Source organism: Anas acuta, chromosome 4 (assembly GCF_963932015.1).
Source record: "Anas acuta chromosome 4, bAnaAcu1.1, whole genome shotgun sequence".
NCBI lineage: Eukaryota > Metazoa > Chordata > Aves > Anseriformes > Anatidae > Anas > Anas acuta.
The window spans coordinates 41,036,499-41,055,793 of record NC_088982.1 but is presented as its reverse complement, the minus strand read 5'-3'; the positions used below and the strand labels follow the sequence as shown (position 1 = coordinate 41,055,793).

Genomic DNA, 19,295 nt, shown 5'->3' with positions numbered 1-19,295 from the left:
TGCCTGAACTGAAGTTGTATTGCATAAACCTAAATTTCAATTAGCCCATACTTTTACAACCTCACCTCCTCTGTCCTCTCCCAGCCTGATCCCTCCCTCTTAACAGGTGTTATAGGAACAGTACAATAGAAGGACTCTTCTCTAAAAGATAAAGAAAAAAAAGGAAGACAGAGGGCAGCAGTCAGCAAAAAATGAAGAGGAAGGCAGAAGGAAAGACAGAAGGGTAAGGCTGACAGCAACTTGAAAGAAAGCAGAATATTGCTGATTTTATTAAATAAAACAGAAGTGCAACATGTCCAAACAAGATGGTTCAAAGCTGATGACAGAAAAGGATGAAAAAAGTCTGGACTCCTTTCTAAGATGTTACTGGAACAAATCAAAACTTTTGAGAAGTCTATATAATTTATTAGCACACATGAAAACAAAGGCCTTGACATATCTGGAAACATTCAGATTCTCTAGGAAATAAAATATTTTATTGGTTAAATCTTAATGGGCTGAGCTTTTTCAATTCATGTTATCCATTGCACCTGTATCGTCCAACTCATTAAGTGGTAAACAAGGACAAACACAAACAACTGTGACAAAGGTTCATTTTTGTTGCCCAAACTCTCTAAACATATTTCTGCATATTTAACAAAAATTGGGATCTGTGTAAAGATTTCCAGAATAAACTTAAAAAGCTCTTACTCATTAAACAGAAAAGGATATGTTATGTCAAACAAACTAGACAGGCAGAACATAAGCATTAGAAAACAAGCTTAAAATATACTTAAATGAAAATGGAAGGATATCTGTAGAACAACCTTGAAGAAAGAATGGTGCAAGCAAACAGAAGATACTAACGACAGGCCATTTTGGCTGCAATATTAAATACACCATCTTAGCACTGAAATTAAACCCCCTGAAACGGCATTGTAAGAATCAACAGAAGTCTCCACTTCTAATTGCGATTCTGCAATTCTGCTTATGGGCAGAGGCGACTCCAAACATTTGTGCAAAACGGGACGCTTCTTGCATCTGTAAAACGGGATGTGACCAATTACTTACCAGTGCCTCTTGCACAGTGCTCTTGTAAGAGATGGGCTAGGTTTTTACCTCACTGGCACCCCACTGCTGAAGCACGCTTCACCTGAGAGAAGCGCACTTGCACTGCCAGCAGGTCGGACACCGCACAAAACATGAGCCAGACTTTCTGCAGGCTCATAAGCTTGCACTGAGTCCGAGCTGCTGCAGAGAAGTCAGCAGGAGGGGCTTGCTCAGGGGGACCTAAGAGGTGGTATCCACAGGCAGCCATGGAGCACGAGAGGTGGAAGGCTGGAGGGAACTGGGGAGGGTATGTGGGACAGCAGAGGGTGGGTAGCAAGCAGCACTGTGAGAAGAGTCTAGGGCATAGTGAAACAGGACAGCACATGCCATATAGGAAGGCAGACAAATGAACAGCACAAAAAAAGGTTGCAGCAGGCAGGCTCTACCCCAGAGAAGGTTTGGAAACCATAGCTTCATAAGGCTTTAAAGGAGAAAAATGTATTCCCCACTAAAAGAGAATCCAAGCATTAAGAATGTTGCAATTGCACTGAAACTACCCTGACTCAAATCCTGGGGCAAAAATGCAGGTATCCCCCTACTGCTTTAGCGATATTCTGGACCACGTCTCACTCCAGGACTAGGCCTACTGCTGTTCTTTTACTTGAAAATGCTATTGCACTTTCTCTCTCCCCAGTTAAAACAAACGAAAACAAACCACCACACAGAACACATCACTATTTTTTATTTTTTTTTTTAACTAGCTCTGACAGCACTGCAAGCTAAATATTTGAAACTACCATCTGAATTAGCTCTCCCCAAAAGCCAAAAAAAGATATTTACTACACAAAGCCCCATTTGACCTTTCTTTTTTTTTTTTTTTAAATAAATCTAATAAAAGCAGAGGTAGCTCAGTTCTCTTTTGTTGTTGTTGTTTTCAACAGAATATTAATTTATCGATCCTTTTTTTTTCCTCAATTCTTTCCACATTTCATGGAAGATCTCCTTTTAGTAAAGGTTTTTAAGCCCATCTTAGAAGTTTTATGAATAATTTATTTCCCTTGATGCCCTGATACCCAATTGCTACATAGTCTAGAACTAACAATGGCAGACAAGAGGAGACGGTTTCTAGGTAAAAGAGGAAGTCAAATGTTGACTTGTTTTGTACAACAGACATATATACTAACCATAGCCTCTATAAATGACTATACACTTAACTTCCTCAGTGAAATCCTAACAAAACTACAGTTCTTTTACACAGATTTATTATTTTGATCTAGAAATATAAAAGAAGATGATGTTGAGTGGAAGGATTTGTATTGTGTTTGCATGATTTAGAAGTAAGGACTGCACAGGAAGAGAGTAGTTAAGATGTAGATTTTACATACTGGGTCTTCAGTGGACTGATTTGGATTCATGGAAACATAATTCTCTTCACTGTCATGCGAGTCACTGCTGGAAGTTGTGCTATGAACTGAATCCGGTCTGGGAGACATGGGAAACCTGGAGGAGCTAATTACCAGGAATTATTTTACAAACAATACATCTTGAATATCTTAAACCTCCTGGTAAACAACAAAAATAAGCACATTAGAGCTGAAATTTTCATTGAAGACTACTAGAGTGTTGCATTTTTTTGGTTATGTTGTCTTTTACATATATTACAAAATAAAAAAACATTGACATACTTTGTCTTAACGCATGCATGCATATACATACATACTTCAAAAGGAAACCTCAATCTGTATTACACAGGCTGAGAATATAACACAGATGTGTATACACATATACTAGCACTAGTCAACAAAAACAGTTAATCTAAATGAAAAAAAGCTAGGAACTTACTCTCGTGCAAAACTTCTGGTGATAGGAGATCTAACTGGGGCTTGTAATTCTTCCCATTCAGGCAGCGGTTTTATTTCTAGTGGAGCTGGTTTTGCTATATAAGAAACAGACGACCTTAAAGCACGGAACATTCCCAAACAAACTTAAATTTAATAGCTTTTCAAAGTGTAAATGCCAAAAAGAAATACTGTTTTTCAAATAGTGAAAACTAGTTAAGAAAAGGAGACACTTCAATTCCTATAAAGCTATGATACATTAACTTGTAGTTTAAATTTCCCAGTTACTAAGAAGCAACAGTATTTAGAAAAAAACACAAATTAAGAATTTGCAAGATACACTCAAACATATAATTTACATTTCGAACAGACTGAAATGGCAGCATCATGTTCTGTGTTTACAGTGGCACAATGACTTGCTGAACTGACAAGTGCAGATAGGGTTGACAGCTTCGGCTTAAAATGCCAGCGCAGCCAGCTCTGTATACTTTTCCTGGCTTGTGGACAATGATTATTATGCAAACTCTGCTCTCACTGCATACATGTGCCCCTACAGATTAGGTTTCACAGCTCAAAGTGTGGGCAGAATCTGCAACTAAGTTTGCAGAACGGAGAGATGAGCCAATACTTAAGTTCCAAAAGGTGTTTGGCTTGCTTCAGTGCTCACCAACTGGAGAGCAGAGCAGCGTGTTTGTGCCATCAGTGACAGCTAATGTGCTAGAAAAGGTGCCATTTTTTAATTCCATTTTCAGAACAGAAACACAAGTTGATTGTTAGTGAGAAACATCATCTCTTTATCCAACTTTTGTTTCATCCTTCCTAAGCCTTTAAAAAAAATCAAGAAGGATCATGGGACTCATAAGGAACAAAATTACATATGGTTAAACTGTTGCCACGGTTCAAATCTCAACTTCATTCTCCCTAAAACTGTTTTAAGAAGATAGAAAGCAAAGCCATTGAAGTAACATCCAACCCCACCCATCCCCCAAATTATCTGTTTGCTGCATATTAACAAATTCACCAAGATCAAGTATCAGGCATGCAGAACTAGTTCATGTAGAATAAGAGCTGTCATAAGCGACCACATGAGGAACTGACAGAAATCAGTTGCTTAATCAGTGTGGTTGTCTTGCAAGGGAAAAAAACAGAACTGTACTCATCATACTTTCATTATACTCACTCCTCAGATAGAGTTTACTGAAAAGTCAGCTATCTTACATATCAAACAAAGGCTTATGATTCACATTTTCTGGATAAGTACAAGTCTTTAGCATCCCAATCAATTTTCTCCTTTAATTAAAAAGTCATAATTACTCAAAACATATCAAGCCTGCTTCAGTAATTGTGCCACTTTAACTCACTTGCTCATAAAAAGCTGTCACCACAGCCTCAGAAGAGGACCTACAATTCATCTGTGTCAAGGTATAAGGTATCATACGAGACAGGGTGGCAGAACTGAACTTTACACAGGCAAGATGATCCTGAAGATTGAGTGACACAAAAATTATCAGCTCAGCTCCAGTCCTCTGTCAAGGCCTGAGGCTAAATGGCAGGTACAATCAGTGGCCAAGGTACCACTCCAGCAGAAAGAGTAAAGGACTTGGTCAAAGGAATATTTCATCTGGTTGCAATGGGCTGTAACAACCAAAGGTACTGAACAATATCAAAAATCTCACAGAAGTGTTGCTATCTGTAATTTACTTTATTTCACGTGACAACATCAAGCACTACGTCAGCATCTTGATTTAAGCCCAGACTAATTGCAACGTTCATTAAGTTACCTACGTAAATCACATTATTATTAAATAGTTACAGGATTATATTTTGCCTTACTTCAGCATTTGACCTACAGTAGAAGACCCAAGTAAACGGTGATTTCAGGTTTACTGCCTAACAAAAGGCAGTTCAAGCAACTTACATGTGATTCACACATACTTGTTTCTAAACAAACAAAACAGTAAATCAAACAGCTAAAAGTAAATACGAACAGCTAAAATTTAAGATATCTAGCATCTACGTTGATGTCAAGGTAATGTATTCATCTGCTGTTCACAACAGAAAGGCTTTACTTTCTTACATAGTTTTTTGCTTGGCATGGGATACAAATTTATGATCTTAGATGATAAAGAAGTAAGAAGACTAGAGGAGAGTTATAGAGTAACAGTTCGCTTAAGTTTTATTTATTTTTATAAAGCTCCATATACATACAGTGCTCAAGTACATACCCTTTCTTCTTGTAGTAAAGTCACCTACGGTTTGTGAATCAGTTCGCTCTAAACCATGTGGTTTAGGTCTTAAAATTTTAGGACTTTGACCTAATTGGTAAAAAGAAGACTCTCTTAATATAATATTCTTTTTATAACTGGAAAATGGAATTTTTTTAAATAAACAGCGCAACCCCCTGCAGAAAGGTTAACACCACAAGCACAAGCAAGCTGCTGAAGGAAGAGTTTTACAGTCTAGTTAGGTCTCACGCTAAAGGCTTTAAGCACCAAACTTGAAACAAAGAAAACACTGCATGCAAGTCATTTGCTGGAGGCAAGCATAAAAGCTGTACAAAAAGCCTAAAACATGTATCAACAAATTTTGTAACTGACCACTTTTTCAAGTTGTATTAAATAAATTCCCTATTTGAAGAATATCTAGCATGACAAGAAAATAGTCACCTTACAGGCATAATTTCTTTGAGGGTAGCTTGACTTAAGTCCTCTTTAGCTCCAGTATTACTTTGGAAATAGGGATGGTCTTGGGAAACGTCCTAGCCACTACATACCCCCTTAGCTGAGAAGCCACCAGGAGCTCCACACTGTAGTTGAACTTGTTACCGAGAGGTCTGTACCGATCTGCATCAAAATCTCCTCGCTGTCACTGCAGAAACAGGGTGACTTTCTTTCCAAGCTCCCAGCCTGCATACAGCACAGAGCATTCCAGTCCTCACCACAAACAGCCCTATCAGAAAATGACATCTAATTCTTTTTCCCGTTGTATATGAACATGTGCAAGTGCAGCAGATGCACTAATCATTCCCTAATATTCTATGCTATCACACAACGCAACCTTTTAAATGAAACTGGTAACAAGATGAGTACAAAATAAGAAAACATTTTAGATTTAACAAGCTCCCTCCAGGCAGTAGTAATATAACCCCCTTCTCAGTAAGGAACCTCTTAGCCAGCTTCGAACTCCGCAAACAGTTCTGGTCACACTGTATATTTTAAATAAATACGATCAATAATGCTTTTCATCTGTCACGAAAGTCTACCTGACTTTTGTTTAATATTACAAAAAGTGAGTGCCTTCAAGTGGTACACTGAGAAGCCATATGAAAGGTAAAGATTTACAATAAACCAAATAAGTTCAAGGCTGATAACGTTCAAAAGTTGCCCTACAGCACAAAAGGAAAAAGGACTGGCACAGACTCAGATGTGGGCTGGTACTACCAGCAATGAGCGCGAATGCTTTTTAAAAAAATAAATTTGGCAACGAACACCAGGAGTTTGCAAATCCCTACCCCAAGGGTTTTGCATATGAAGTGCTCTATTACTGTTATCGCTAAGTATTGGGAGTAATCAAATAAGAAAGGTAAACTTTTTTTTTTTTTTACTGTATCTTAAATTTCACACAGCACTTCCAAGAGATCATGCAGGTAAGACTATTTATTTACTAATATTGCCACATAGCAGCTTTAAAACAAAAGAACATGAAATGATTTTCACGCAAAGGCTTCTTTTCTAATTTCAAAACCAGACAATCCCTTAAAGGGCTAGAAGTGCTGATGAAAAGACCAAGTGGCTGGGCAATGCTGACCAAAGACTTGGACTGTCAAGTGGTACACACGGTATTTCCGTGAAGTATGCTGTTGACTGGACCTAGATCAAAAGCATGACCCAACACGCTGCCAAGTTTATTCCGAGCTGATTCAATATTCCTAAGTACCTTGCCTACAACTCTATGATAAAAGCTTGCCTATACAAAAGGCCAAGATTTCAAGCTCCGTTGAACAGATTTAGAAGTTCAAATTCCAATGTTGTCTAATAAAAACAATTTGATGCTCAACATCCTTACCTAGTCATATTAATTCTGTTTCAGTTTTATTATCTGATTTAAATAAATTCAGGCCAATACAACTCAATTTAAAATGCCAATCAACATACTTACACATGAGCATCGATCTTAAATACAGTGAGAAATCTAGCACACGTAATAGGGTTAATGAAATGATTTAACCAGCGTGTACTTTATAACCTCTCACAGCCAAATGTAGGCTGAAGCAACTGAAACCAACAGTATGGGAGAGAAGCACAGTGAAGTCAGGGCTGTGACTCATTATTTCTGCTTTTGTTAATGATTCTATGTGGTCTCATGCAGCTGACCTTCCTGAACTAACTCCTGAAGCTAACCTTCCCGATTATCCCTGTTTGTAAAATATGGGCATTATGTAAGTGCCTGCCTCATACTTAATTTAGCATTTCGAAACTGTTCTGAGGCTTTCTGAAGAGAGCTATATAAATAAGTACAGGTCCCTATAATATTTCTCTTGCGCATCAGACAAGAACATACAAAATGTTCCAGCATAAAATAGACTGAGTTTTCATCTCTTCCTGCAGAAAGACTGTTCAACCTAAAATAAATTTAGTGGCAAAACAGCTTGCTGCTACCAGATAGCCAGGATAATGCAGTTACCCTAGTTAGTTTGTCACGGGGAATTAAAATACTTGCGCAAGTTTTCCGTCTCTACAAAATTAAAAAAAACAGTCTAATCTCTTTTGAGGAGCTTACATCTCAATAGAGAAAAACCTGATACCAGGCAAAGGAAAAGGAGTTGGGGGAAAATCACAATCACGAGACTGATGTTTCTTATTTTTGGGTCTGTATTGCAGAACTCCTCTACTCCATTTTTGTTCATTTCAGAAAAAAATAACGTAAGGCTCTGGCACAGAAAAGTTCTTGATAATATCTCTAACTCCCTCAAAAGGCACATTTTAAATAAATCCATCAAAGAATTTCAAACTGCCATTCTTTATCTAAATATCAGTAGTTCTGCTAGTCTGTTAGTCACATCTACAAACAGAAATACAAATTTTTAGAATTGAAAAAGCTGAAATACTGCAATTGAAATTCCTGATGCTATCCCAGCCTAACCTTTCTACTTTGCTCCTCCAAGCCTGCAGGAAGCAAAGTGCTCTCAGAGTGAAGAGTTGAATATAATAGAGAAAACGCATCGTACCTGTACAATGGACTGGTCTCCAATGTTTATTCTCCAAAACAACCTCCCAGGAAGTGTGATAGGACCTTTCCTTTAATTACTTTACTAAAGGTGATGCAAGGTGTCTGTGGAGCTCCCAGCTCCATACGGCATTCCAACACCAGTGACACTAAAGAATGCATTTCCTATGGTTTAGGCCCACTCGCCCTAGTTTACCTCAGCTAATGTTTAGGCACTCATACGAGGCAACGCTTTTAACTTACAAACCTATTCCAGGAATGACAAATCTGGGTTAAAATTCAGTTTAGATTGTTGGTTTTTTTTTTTGAACTAAAAGGAGACAAGTGATGTTAAAACAACTGGATATGATCCCACAGAAGAAAAAAAGCCAAAACACCAAATAAGTTACAGCAAGTGAAACCAACCAAACAAGAAGTGAAAATTAGATGTTCTTATTGTTCAGTCAAGTCACCACCTGTAAAATGCAAAACGCTACAGCCAGAAAAACTCAGTTTCTACACACTGTGATACAACTACTGAGCAAAGGCACTCTGTGCTGAAACATCACTAACAAAGTCTATTTTTCTAACAAATGGCTGCTTGTAAAAACTGCCAAGTAGAACAAGTGATTATGGATCCAGCGTTAGAGTACAGTCAGATGACATGAATTCTGCTCCTGGCATTTTGGTGTGTGTCAATGCTGCCTTTGTCTCACAAGTCATCAGGAGGAGTCCATTTCACTTGTTTGATTTTATTTCAAATAATGGTATAATAGAATAATCTTTTTGTTTTAGTTTTGTTGCTGTTTTTTTCCCCATTACCTAATGTGTTCTCTTGTTTGCCAAAAACACCTTGAAATACGACGTGGAAAGGGCGAGGTGGAAGCAGAGAGGAAGGCTTCCCACTGCAGCACCACAGTAGGTAGGTGCAGTTTTGGTTTTGAGAACATAAGGCACCCAGTGAAGAGTCTCATTTTATTTTCAGGCTATAGCCTTGAAGCAATAGTACTAACAAGACTTCTGTTAAAAAGGAGCTTTTTTTTGAGTGATTGCTTGCTCTCCATAGCTTGCTGGCAATGGATTTTACATCAGGAAATTGCAAACATCCTCATGAATGAGGCCAACACACTCTTTTAACGCCAGGTATTTAGAGCTTAAAATTTTCAAGCAAATCTACTAATGTGACATAAAATTTCAGAAATGTGTGATCTGCTAATGCTGTTTCCTGGCCAGCAGGACTCTAATCCTCACGAGACAAGGAGATCAGACATAGGAATGCTAAAGCAGTGCTTTACTTGGAATAGAAAGGGGAGAGCAAGAAGGAAAAACATCTATGAGTGTCCTGCATCGACAGAAGTATTTTGAGAGCAACATAACTAAGAGCATTTTTCAGTTTCCATTAAATACATAAAGATGCTGCATTTATTTTATTTTTTATTTTTTTTTTTAGAGAAACTGAAATTCACACAGGTCCAAGAATTCCAGTACTCAGAACTGTTGTGTCCTTTCCCTTAAAAAAAAAAAGTCTCAATCCCACCGGGTTTATTATTTGACTTTCAGTTATGCAGAATAACCTCCCCCTTTCCTTCTCTTCCTCACCCCAGTGAACTCCAATTCCTGAGTACATGGTCTTCAACATGAAACTCTACAAATATCCTGAATTAGCTTTTTCATCTCTGTTTTTATTAAGACTCTTTCCTGCCAAGGTACTTCTAATTAGAAACATGTATTTCGTTGCACAAAATTCATACCCATTTCTATACTAGTATCCTGCAACAAATAGGAGTATCGATACTCTGCCTAGCTCTGGTCAGTGGTTCCACACAGACGACAACGACTGGTCTCTTTACAACAGTAAAAACAAAGCAGAACCAGCTCATTCTTTCAAAATTATGAATTAAAATCAGTCATCTAAAGAGATGCTCTCCAGTTTTCTTGGACACCTTTATATTCTCCAAATAATTTCTTTCAGAACACTGGTACTTTGGATACTCCAGAAATTAAGAATGAATTAGAAAAAACAACTGATTATAAATGCAAACTGTATCTGACAGTTAAGGTTCACTGGTATTCATGAAATACTTGCCAAATGCCACAAAAACTATTCAGAGAATACCAAAGCTATTAATCACCCAAATACTATTTGACTGCACTAATTTGAAAGTAATTCTACATGTCTATATTTAACAATCCCCCAACGCGTGATCAACTAAAAGCCTTCAATACCAAAGGTAGTGGTTTAAGACCAAAGTACAGAGTTCTGATGTGTTTATTGATTAGGAGCTTAAAGCTGTACTAAGATGTATGAAGTCCAAGGGACACTACTTAAGATTGCTTTCACTTTTATTTTTTTTAAACGAAAACTGAAAAATGGAGCAACTTGTTCCTTGAAAAAAATTGAGCATAATATTAACTGTAAAAACACTAAAGGGATAGCATGACTATGTATATAAAAATATATATGTTTGCTTAAACAGGCATTAAAATACAGGGAAGAAAAAAGAATGAGAGGAATAATATGGAGGGTTATCACCGGTATTCTCCTGTTCCTGCTCTCCCTGGGATCTCTGAAGTTGTACAACACCGTCTCTACAACTAGTATAAGAGTAATTCTTGCAGTTTGTCTTTAGAAAACATGTTTATTTTTTTAAAACTGTTACGTCCACGAAGTCATAGCTTCATTTACTGAAATAGCTTCATTAGCTGTAATGTAGCTATCCAAGAAAGTCTTGGAATTATTTGCTGTTTCAAAGTTTTCTGAGACCAATCACAGCTGCAAGACACTATTAAATTAATTTAAAGCTTGTAACCAAAAACTAGCCTAATAGAAGTAATTTAGTACTGCCATGGAGGAAGTATAATACTCCTGCAGTACTACAAGTGGAGGAAGGCTTTGGAGCTTGAAGGAAGAATCAGTAAATTTGTATTCATCCTGCTTTAGGGACACTGAGTAAGCACCAAAATATCCCCCAGAGTGTTATTTTTTTAAAAAAAATTCTTAAACAAAACAAATAGTAAGTGTAACTTCCAAGAGTAAATAGAACAATTAAGTGCTTGGATTTCCTAAAACAGAACAAACAGTAGTTCTGCTCTAAAAAGTCTTCATGAAAATTAGTTGCTGATTCATCAGATCTTCATTTTAGTTCTTTCTATGGATTAAAACCATCATTCACAATCTTTCCTTGCCTACTTGTCCTGAAGCCTAAGTGATATTTCATTTAACAATGTGCAGCTATCATGATAGTGTGGCACTCTGCAGTGTTGCCAACTTCTTTTAGACCTCTCCCCCTTTTTTTTCCTCCTCTTTTCCAACATTTTTAAAGTAAGCCTTATCTCTTGTTGTCACGTTTCAATTGTTTCTCTGAAGTTTTATTTCAGGATGCCGGTGTGTTGCTCCTACTATATCAGGATGTACAGTATGTTCACATCATCCAACTCAACACATGTAAATATTTAACAAGGCAACTGTTCACTAGGCTATTTATAACTTAACTTCATTATTAATGAAGGTTCTTAATTTCCTTAACAAGTAATGATTTTGCTTGAGATTTTTAAAGGCTCATACTGAACTACTGCAATGGGTGATTATGACTGTCATCCAGAAGTATATCAGTGGGTCATATGGTGGCCAGAATAGGGCAGATGCTTCCTGTCACATGTGAAAGTTCTGTGCTTAATTCCCTCTTCAAAGTGGGCCTACACTTTTAAATGTGCTTTGGAAAAGAAATAATTTATGAGGTTAATCTGGTTGGGAGATGCTCATGAGTACTTACGGAAAAGACAGATTTTTATAAGCAGTCCACTTGTGTGGTTTGATCACATAAATTATGTCATGTAAGATCTTAAATGATAAAAAATTCTAAGGAAAACAACCAGATTAAGTGAACTCAACAAGAAGCAGCAACATTTTTAAAATAGTCACAAGTACCAACTCCGAGAATTTTTTTCCCCCTCTCCCTTTGTTTCTTTTAATGTGCAACTGGGTATTTTATTTGCATGAAGAGAAATGAATACATCACTAACTCTCTCTAAATCCTAGTTTACTGTTTGCTGGGCTTAAAATTACCAGGGCCAGCAGCAGTTTCTTTTCAAGATAATCACATGGACTGAAGTTGCAAGAAGCATTGCTACACAAAATTGTGATGATTTATTTTTGTTGAAAGACAAATCATTTTTTGGAAAAAAAAAAAGTGAAAAGGCATTACACTAGCTATTTGTTATTCTTGCCATCAGCAAAATAAGCTGTGAAATTCAATCCAAGACTAAGAATGAAAATCTTAATCATCTTGAACATAATTCAACTCTAATGACATTCAAATAAATATAACTGCCAGTGAAGACACAAGGAACAAAATCCAGTACAATGTTGTATCTAAGGAACAGGGAATCCTGAGTTCTTGACCATTAGCAATTCCCTTACTGATACATCATTCCATCACACCTCCCAGTGACCCTGAACTGGTATCTGCACGAATCTGACTTCTTCTGTGAAGTGTTTTTTTAAATACTGTGGATCGACAACATTACAAAAACAGTAGCACTACACTTTAATCAAGTCAGTTTTAACTTTTGATTTTCATTCCATAGTGGGCATGACTTGTTAATTGAGCAATATGCTCACAGTTCATGTTTTTCTTTTTTAGAACCTTAAAAAAAAATCCCCTCCTGTATGAAGGCATGCTACCCTTTAAAAAATGGAACTTATCACATTACCCTAAGCAGAGCACCAGACTAAGACTCTGAAGAACAAACTTCTACTACAAATTCCATCACAAAATTGTTTGATTCGGGAAAAATCACAACTGAAAAAAAATAACAACTTAGAAAAATTACAACTGGGGGTGTCATTACCATGCACACAGACAACCCATCTCATTCAAATACTGTCTCAGCTTAGCTAGGAGAGTTTTCACAGCAGCTGGAATAGAGGCTCACTCCTGCTCCAGCCATCTCCTGACCAACAAAATCTAATTCAAAACCCCCACCCCTTGTGTTTTCATCCATGTGCTTCCCTTGATCTACAAATAAATACCACATTTGTATCGAAGATTAAGGTTGCTTGAACTCACAGATTTCTGTCAGGCCTTAAAACCTTCTCACAAACTGCCAGCACAGTCAACCAGCATCTGCCTGTCCAAGACATTTTGCTATGCTGAATTGTTCCCTGTGAAGTGGCAAAATGTTTGTTATGGCCCTACAAGCTGTCAGCAGGCTGGGATCACAGGATCCCTTGCCTCATATCACAACCCTTTTTTAGATATTTTGAAGTGCCCTAGGAAAGCACAAGGTGGAGAAGAACAGAACCTGGCTGTTTGTTCTCTGCAGCCTTAGCTTTCCTTAGCTCACCTCACTGCACTTGGGTACTTCTAATTCTACTGCTCCTTCTTTGATAAGCAGCATTTTGAAAAAGGAACATGTGAGTGCCCCAAGGTAAAATGCCAAAGCACCATTCTCCAGCAGAACCAGTCACAGAGCCTTTTAACAGCTCAGAGAACATACCCAGCTGCAAGGATGGATGCAACATTGATGCCAGCTGAAGCCTTTTGCTAGCAACAGTGCTTCCAATTTAGCATCATGATTACATGCAACCATAGCAAGCCAGAGCCAAAAAGCAGAAATACAAAATCAGTGCAGACAATATATTACAATAATAATAATATAATATTAAAAAACAGCACCCTGAATAAAACACATTTTTAAGGAAAGATTTTTTTTTCATTCAGTTACAGATGACTGCAGAAAAGCATCTGGCCAAATGCTCTCAATTTTGTCCCAAGTAATATATCACTTACCTTTTGGTATGCTTCTCTAAAGAAATAGTAAAATGCTTTGATTCCAGCTACTGGGGCCGTAATCCAACACCATTTTTTGAAATTACTTTCAAGACTTCCAGAAAGTACTGGAAGCCCTCCCTGCTTACAGAAGCAGCTGTGAGCCAGAAGAGTGAAACTACATAAAAGACTTGAGATTGCACTGCATTTTCTCCCCCGCCCCTCCAGCCCCTCATGCTCTAGAAGAAAACCATTCTAGAAAACAGAGGAAAATGACACAGAGCATCTCATAGCACCATGCCCTCCTGCTCAGGCTACTCCTACTGGGAAGGCTGAAGAACTTCTGGCTTTCAAAAAGTGAAGAAGTGCCCACACACTGTGCATGTAGCTTAGTGACTTTTAGAAATATGTTTTGCTGACATTTAGTTTATCAGCATCACTGATTTTCATAATTCATTCCTCTGTCACAACTGAGAAAATTTTAAGAACTTCCCTAGATCTTTAGGTGTTTAGATCAGAGTTGTGAAGACATACACCTTCACTCATTGCTGCTGATAGACAAATTGCCAGATCTTTGTTGCCTAGTACATGATTCTCCAAAGAACATCAGTGATCAAGCATGTATTGATCACTACTGTATATCCATTACCTACCATTGCCAAACTACACTGTCTGTAAACTTACAAGTGCAGAATAGAGGAGATGCATAAGCATGTACATTTGATGCTAAAAAGCAGTGCCTTCCTTATGTGCTAGTTTCACTGCATTATTTCTTTGTGACATTCGATGCTAAAACTGCATTCGACAAACTTTGCTGGCCCACACAAAAACATAAAGCATTAGCTCTGGCTCAGAAAGCTAAAGGTGATGATACTTCTCAATACGCCTACAAAGAAGGAATAGCTACTTGTAGGCTATGCAAAATACAATTTTTGCAGTAATGTCCGTAACCAATGAAAAGAGTACATCGGCTTCTTCAGACAGAACACAAAACAGCCCTCATACACCTGGAAGCCTTGCACCCAATACACCAGATTTCAGTAAGGGCAGTAACATCACATCTAGAGAAGCAGTGGTGGTTTCCAACAGAAATTCTTGAACCAATCACATTAAAAAAAAAATAAATTAAAAAGATTAATATCCAGAGCTTAACTATTTTATGTGCCATTTCATCCCTATGTCTACCTAGATATTATTAAACGTACTGGCCCATTTTTTACTTTTTATGCACTAATATGTGGCAAAGTACCATTGCAAAACATTTATATGACCATAAACAACTTGATAATAGAAGTTGCTACAAGAACTTGAAAGCTGAAACAGCAACACAGTAGGACATGAAGCATATACTTGCTTTCATCATGTAAGGATCCAATTAAAAGCAAAGTTTTATCCCATTTTAGTTCAACATGAACTGCAGTTTTATTCTCCCAGAAGTATTTCTTGAGTAAGTGATTTGCATGAAGAGCAGCTACTGAAATGGGAATATTACCATCCTGATGCATCATTGTATCTGCTCTTCACAACAATGGAAGTCTCACAGTAGCAGACTTGATAAAACTTGAGTGAGCTAATGCATGTGTTACTAAGATAAAACCCTCACTGATAAATCAGAATCATTATCATTCTTGGTAGCTCGAGATCTTCACAGAGCTGTGGTTTTTTTTTTCAGACCCTAGGCATTCACTACAAAGTATGTACTTTCATGGCTAGCCTTAAATTGATGTTATCCTTTACACTGCATAAAATAATCACGCTATTTACAGTGATTCAGCTTCTAAAAGTCAGCAGGCAAAAATATGGCCAACAGAAGTTACACTGGGCACCTCTATACTTATTAAGAGATGTGTTAGTATATCTCAAAATCTCTTTCCTCTTGTTGGCTAGGTCTGTCTTAGCTGTAAAGCATTGGCGGACAGGAGCAAAGCAGAAGTCTTACACACCACTTTTAAATGGTAAAACACTAACTTAGCTTCAAGAAGAGAGATGCAAGAATAGCAGCGCTGCCTCAGCAGGCACCAATGTGACTGCTTTGCACCATCAACCAAGCTTTTCAACATAAAAATTAAACAGTTTTGAAGGTCAAGCATTTTATCAGTAAAATACACAAACCAGCCAGTCGGAGAAAATATTTTCAAGCAGTTCAGTGTTTATTTCAAGAATATTTTCCAGTATCATGTTTCAATCTGTTACTGTCCAGTATTTCTTAAAAATAAAACAGAACTACTGTCTGTTAACACTGAAATAATTAGGCACAAGAAGACTGCCAAGGTTTTGAAACAAGACATGTTTAATTTTCTGAACATGGACAGTCAGAATGAAACGTGGCACTTCCCATTTTACGTTGAGATGATCTATATCATAATGATACTGTCCAATGCACTTATTTACAGGCTGCTTTCACTTAATGGAAAAAAATGTCCAAATAAAATTTTATTTGGTTAATATTTTGGATCATCTGCTTAGGACATTAATTTTTCTCAAAAATCAAACCAGCCACCCTAAATCTAAATATTTTTTTCCTAAATGTAATTCTACAAACAGAATTTACTCAAATACAAAGTAGTGCAGACATATAACCTAAATTTCTTGAGTTCCCTCTTCTACAATTTAGGCATTTCTGATAGGCCGATAAAACATTTCAGATTGACTGGGAAGTGTAAACCATTTATCAGTGATTCTCTATACAAATAACCTCATCTGAACACGTAGTATTTGTTGATTATTACCACCCCTTACCTAAATAATCCATATTTTAAGGCAAAGTAAACCCAGTGCACTACGTTTGAGTGGTTTTGTTTTGTTTTAAGGATAGCTTTGGCAGGACATGTACAAATTTATTTTTTTTTCCACTTCTGTCATTGAAGTTGTTGCAGCACCGTCAAACTTTTAACAGTTCTCTCTCACACATTCAGCTCTTTAAAGTATTCCCACATAAAGCCACTTTTATTTTTGCTTTATGACTGTTTAATCTATCACAGTCTATAAAGACACCAAAATTCAAAATCTAGGCTCATATGCTTTCACTTACTGCAGTTTATACAAATAGCAATGCAAGCATGGCACTTGTGCAATACAGCGAACATACCTTAACAACTGGCTTGAATTAGCAGTTTCCTTCTCCCATTTGGATTCCAAGGAAAACCTATATGGTAACCTTGTAGCCCATGTTAAACATCTTCCTGCGACTGCCCTGTGTGGCTGCTACCACTTAAGCACTGGGCAGCCCAAACATCAAGTCATTTGCCTTGCTTATACATAATGTTAAAGCTTCATTTCAGTTGGTACTTACTGGTCAACACTTCCTTCAATCTGTTTTTTCCTTCACTCAAACGCTTTTGTAAGAATTATTCTATGATTACTACATACTTGGAATAGGGCTAAAAAGCACACAATACACAAATCTCATATAATTAATTCCGAACAATGTTGACATCAAAAGCAAATACCTAAAATAGTTATTAATTTTTACATCATATAATGGAAATGTGTGCTGCTCCTGTACCAAGCATTATTATATTGGTATATACTGGTATTCTATATAGTTCTTTGCGTGCTCTCATGATATGTTGGCTGTCCTCTCTGTGCAAGGACTGAACTCATACTTCTGAGTGTTGGCAACTCTATGCTAATATTTGGTTAATAACTACAGAAATTAAATGTAAACCTATGCTTGTATTTGGCATTGTTACTGTGATGTTAAAACATCATGAAAACATTCTAGAACACTTCTATTGTATGGATAGCTAATAGGATAAAAATTGTTATATCACCTGAAAGTGATCATTCAAGTTGTAAGAGCTATTTTATTAGATGGCAAGAATAAACTTCTATTAGACATTATCCTCACCTTTTCTGTCTGGTTTGAGGTTCCGATCCACTGGCGGTGGCTCACATTCTGCAACAGGAACTGACCGTCTGGGAGGGGTTTTTGGACTGGACCTGAAACCCATGTGAGCAGGAGGAGGGACTTGCTTTCCAAATAACGGAAAATCAAACGTGCCTGGTGTCATTGGTACATAATTTGTTTCCTGGATGGGTTCAGTGAAGCTGCTGGAATGCTGTCGTGGAGGAGAGTTGGGATTCATTGGGACATAATTTTCATCTAGTTCTTCACTTGAAACACTTCCCACTGTCAACATGCTTCTGTTTTTCTAGAATTAACATATATTTCCTTTAACAAAATAAGTTATGCAATCAGCTGTGAATCACATGAATCTCTTAACCTAATCTACTCAGATTAATATATTCTTTTGAAACTGAAAAACACAAACACTGTACGGCTTGCCTTCTTACATGGGAACAAAAAGCATTCAAGCACTGTCACTGCCATCTCTCATAAGATCAAGTCATACTTACAAAGTGGTTATGGAAGCCCTCCAATGAATTAGATCTGTCATTCGGAAACGTTCGTGGAATATCATAACAGTCTTGAGAACTAATTTCTAAAGAAACAAGAAGAGAAAGTGGCTATTTATCATCCCTGTTCCTGTCACTTGGCACCAGACACCCAGAGCCTGTTATTTACTGTCTGCTTCTGAGACCGTGCAAACACAACTCCTGAAGCTGTGGCCAACAGATTTTATCTATATACTTGAGCTGACTGTGTTCATAAACAAACTTAGCACTTACCAGTCAACTTGAAAATCTTACAGTGATGTTTTCCATGGCAGGAAAAGCAACAGTAATTTTTCTTTTTTACAGAATCAGTTAATTCTTCCTTTCAAACAGACAGGCATTAAGAATTTAACATAAAAGCAGGTTTTGAGATACAGGGCCCTCATGAGAAACCTATTCTAAAATAAATGAACAACAGATGTAATTTGAAGTCTGGAGAGAAATTTTCTGACCGAATACCCTGCCCTTGGAAAGTGCTGATTCAACAGAATTTAATCCAGTGCAATAACAGGTAAATTCCTCTCATGTATCCTTTGCCCCCATCCTCTCAGCTCCCCTGTTAGGGTTTCCAGGGTTTTTCAGTTTGAATGGACATCTACAGAAACAAAGATCTCATGCTTTTCAGGGTCCTGGCTCTTTGCAGCCCACATTAAGAAGAGGAGTTTTTTTTATTATTATTATTTATTTATTTTTATTTTTAAAGATTTTCACTTTGAAGGAAAAATAAACACTTCTGCTACTGAGAGCCAAATTAAAAGAACATTTACTGGAAGGCTACTTTTCCTTAGGCTAATCATCTCCGTTTTAATCATCTCAGTTTTAATGCAAAATTATTTATTGTCTCTCATTTTGCTCATTTATAGCGAAGTAGAGCAGGAGTACACCAATAACACTGCACGTAGCCTAAAAAAAAGAATGACAAATTGAATACCTGAGTGCCTGTACAATCACACCCCTTCTGTATATTGCCTCCTGCAAAAGCCTTGTTCCTGTCTCCCATCCCATAGGTAGTACAACTCAACTCTTTAAAATCCCCTCAAACATTAGCATCAGC

General features: G+C 37.3%; 1 protein-coding gene across 6 annotated transcripts in view; it reads right to left on the bottom strand.

Annotated features, from left to right (window-relative positions):
* The window catches only part of GAB1 (GRB2 associated binding protein 1), a 95,466-nt gene that overhangs the window by 2,844 nt on the left and 73,327 nt on the right, over nucleotides 1-19,295 (bottom strand). For 5 of the 6 annotated variants that reach the window (XM_068680831.1, XM_068680833.1, XM_068680832.1 and 2 more), the window contains 5 exons: nucleotides 18,203-18,288; nucleotides 17,694-17,997; nucleotides 5,093-5,182; nucleotides 2,872-2,965; nucleotides 2,415-2,538 (listed from right to left, as the gene is read on the bottom strand). In XM_068680831.1, the coding sequence (XP_068536932.1) occupies nucleotides 2,415-2,538; nucleotides 2,872-2,965; nucleotides 5,093-5,182; nucleotides 17,694-17,997; nucleotides 18,203-18,288 (698 nt within the window). The remainder of the gene's footprint in view (nucleotides 1-2,414; nucleotides 2,539-2,871; nucleotides 2,966-5,092; nucleotides 5,183-17,693; nucleotides 17,998-18,202; nucleotides 18,289-19,295) is intronic. The other variant, XM_068680834.1, reaches the window with a different exon arrangement.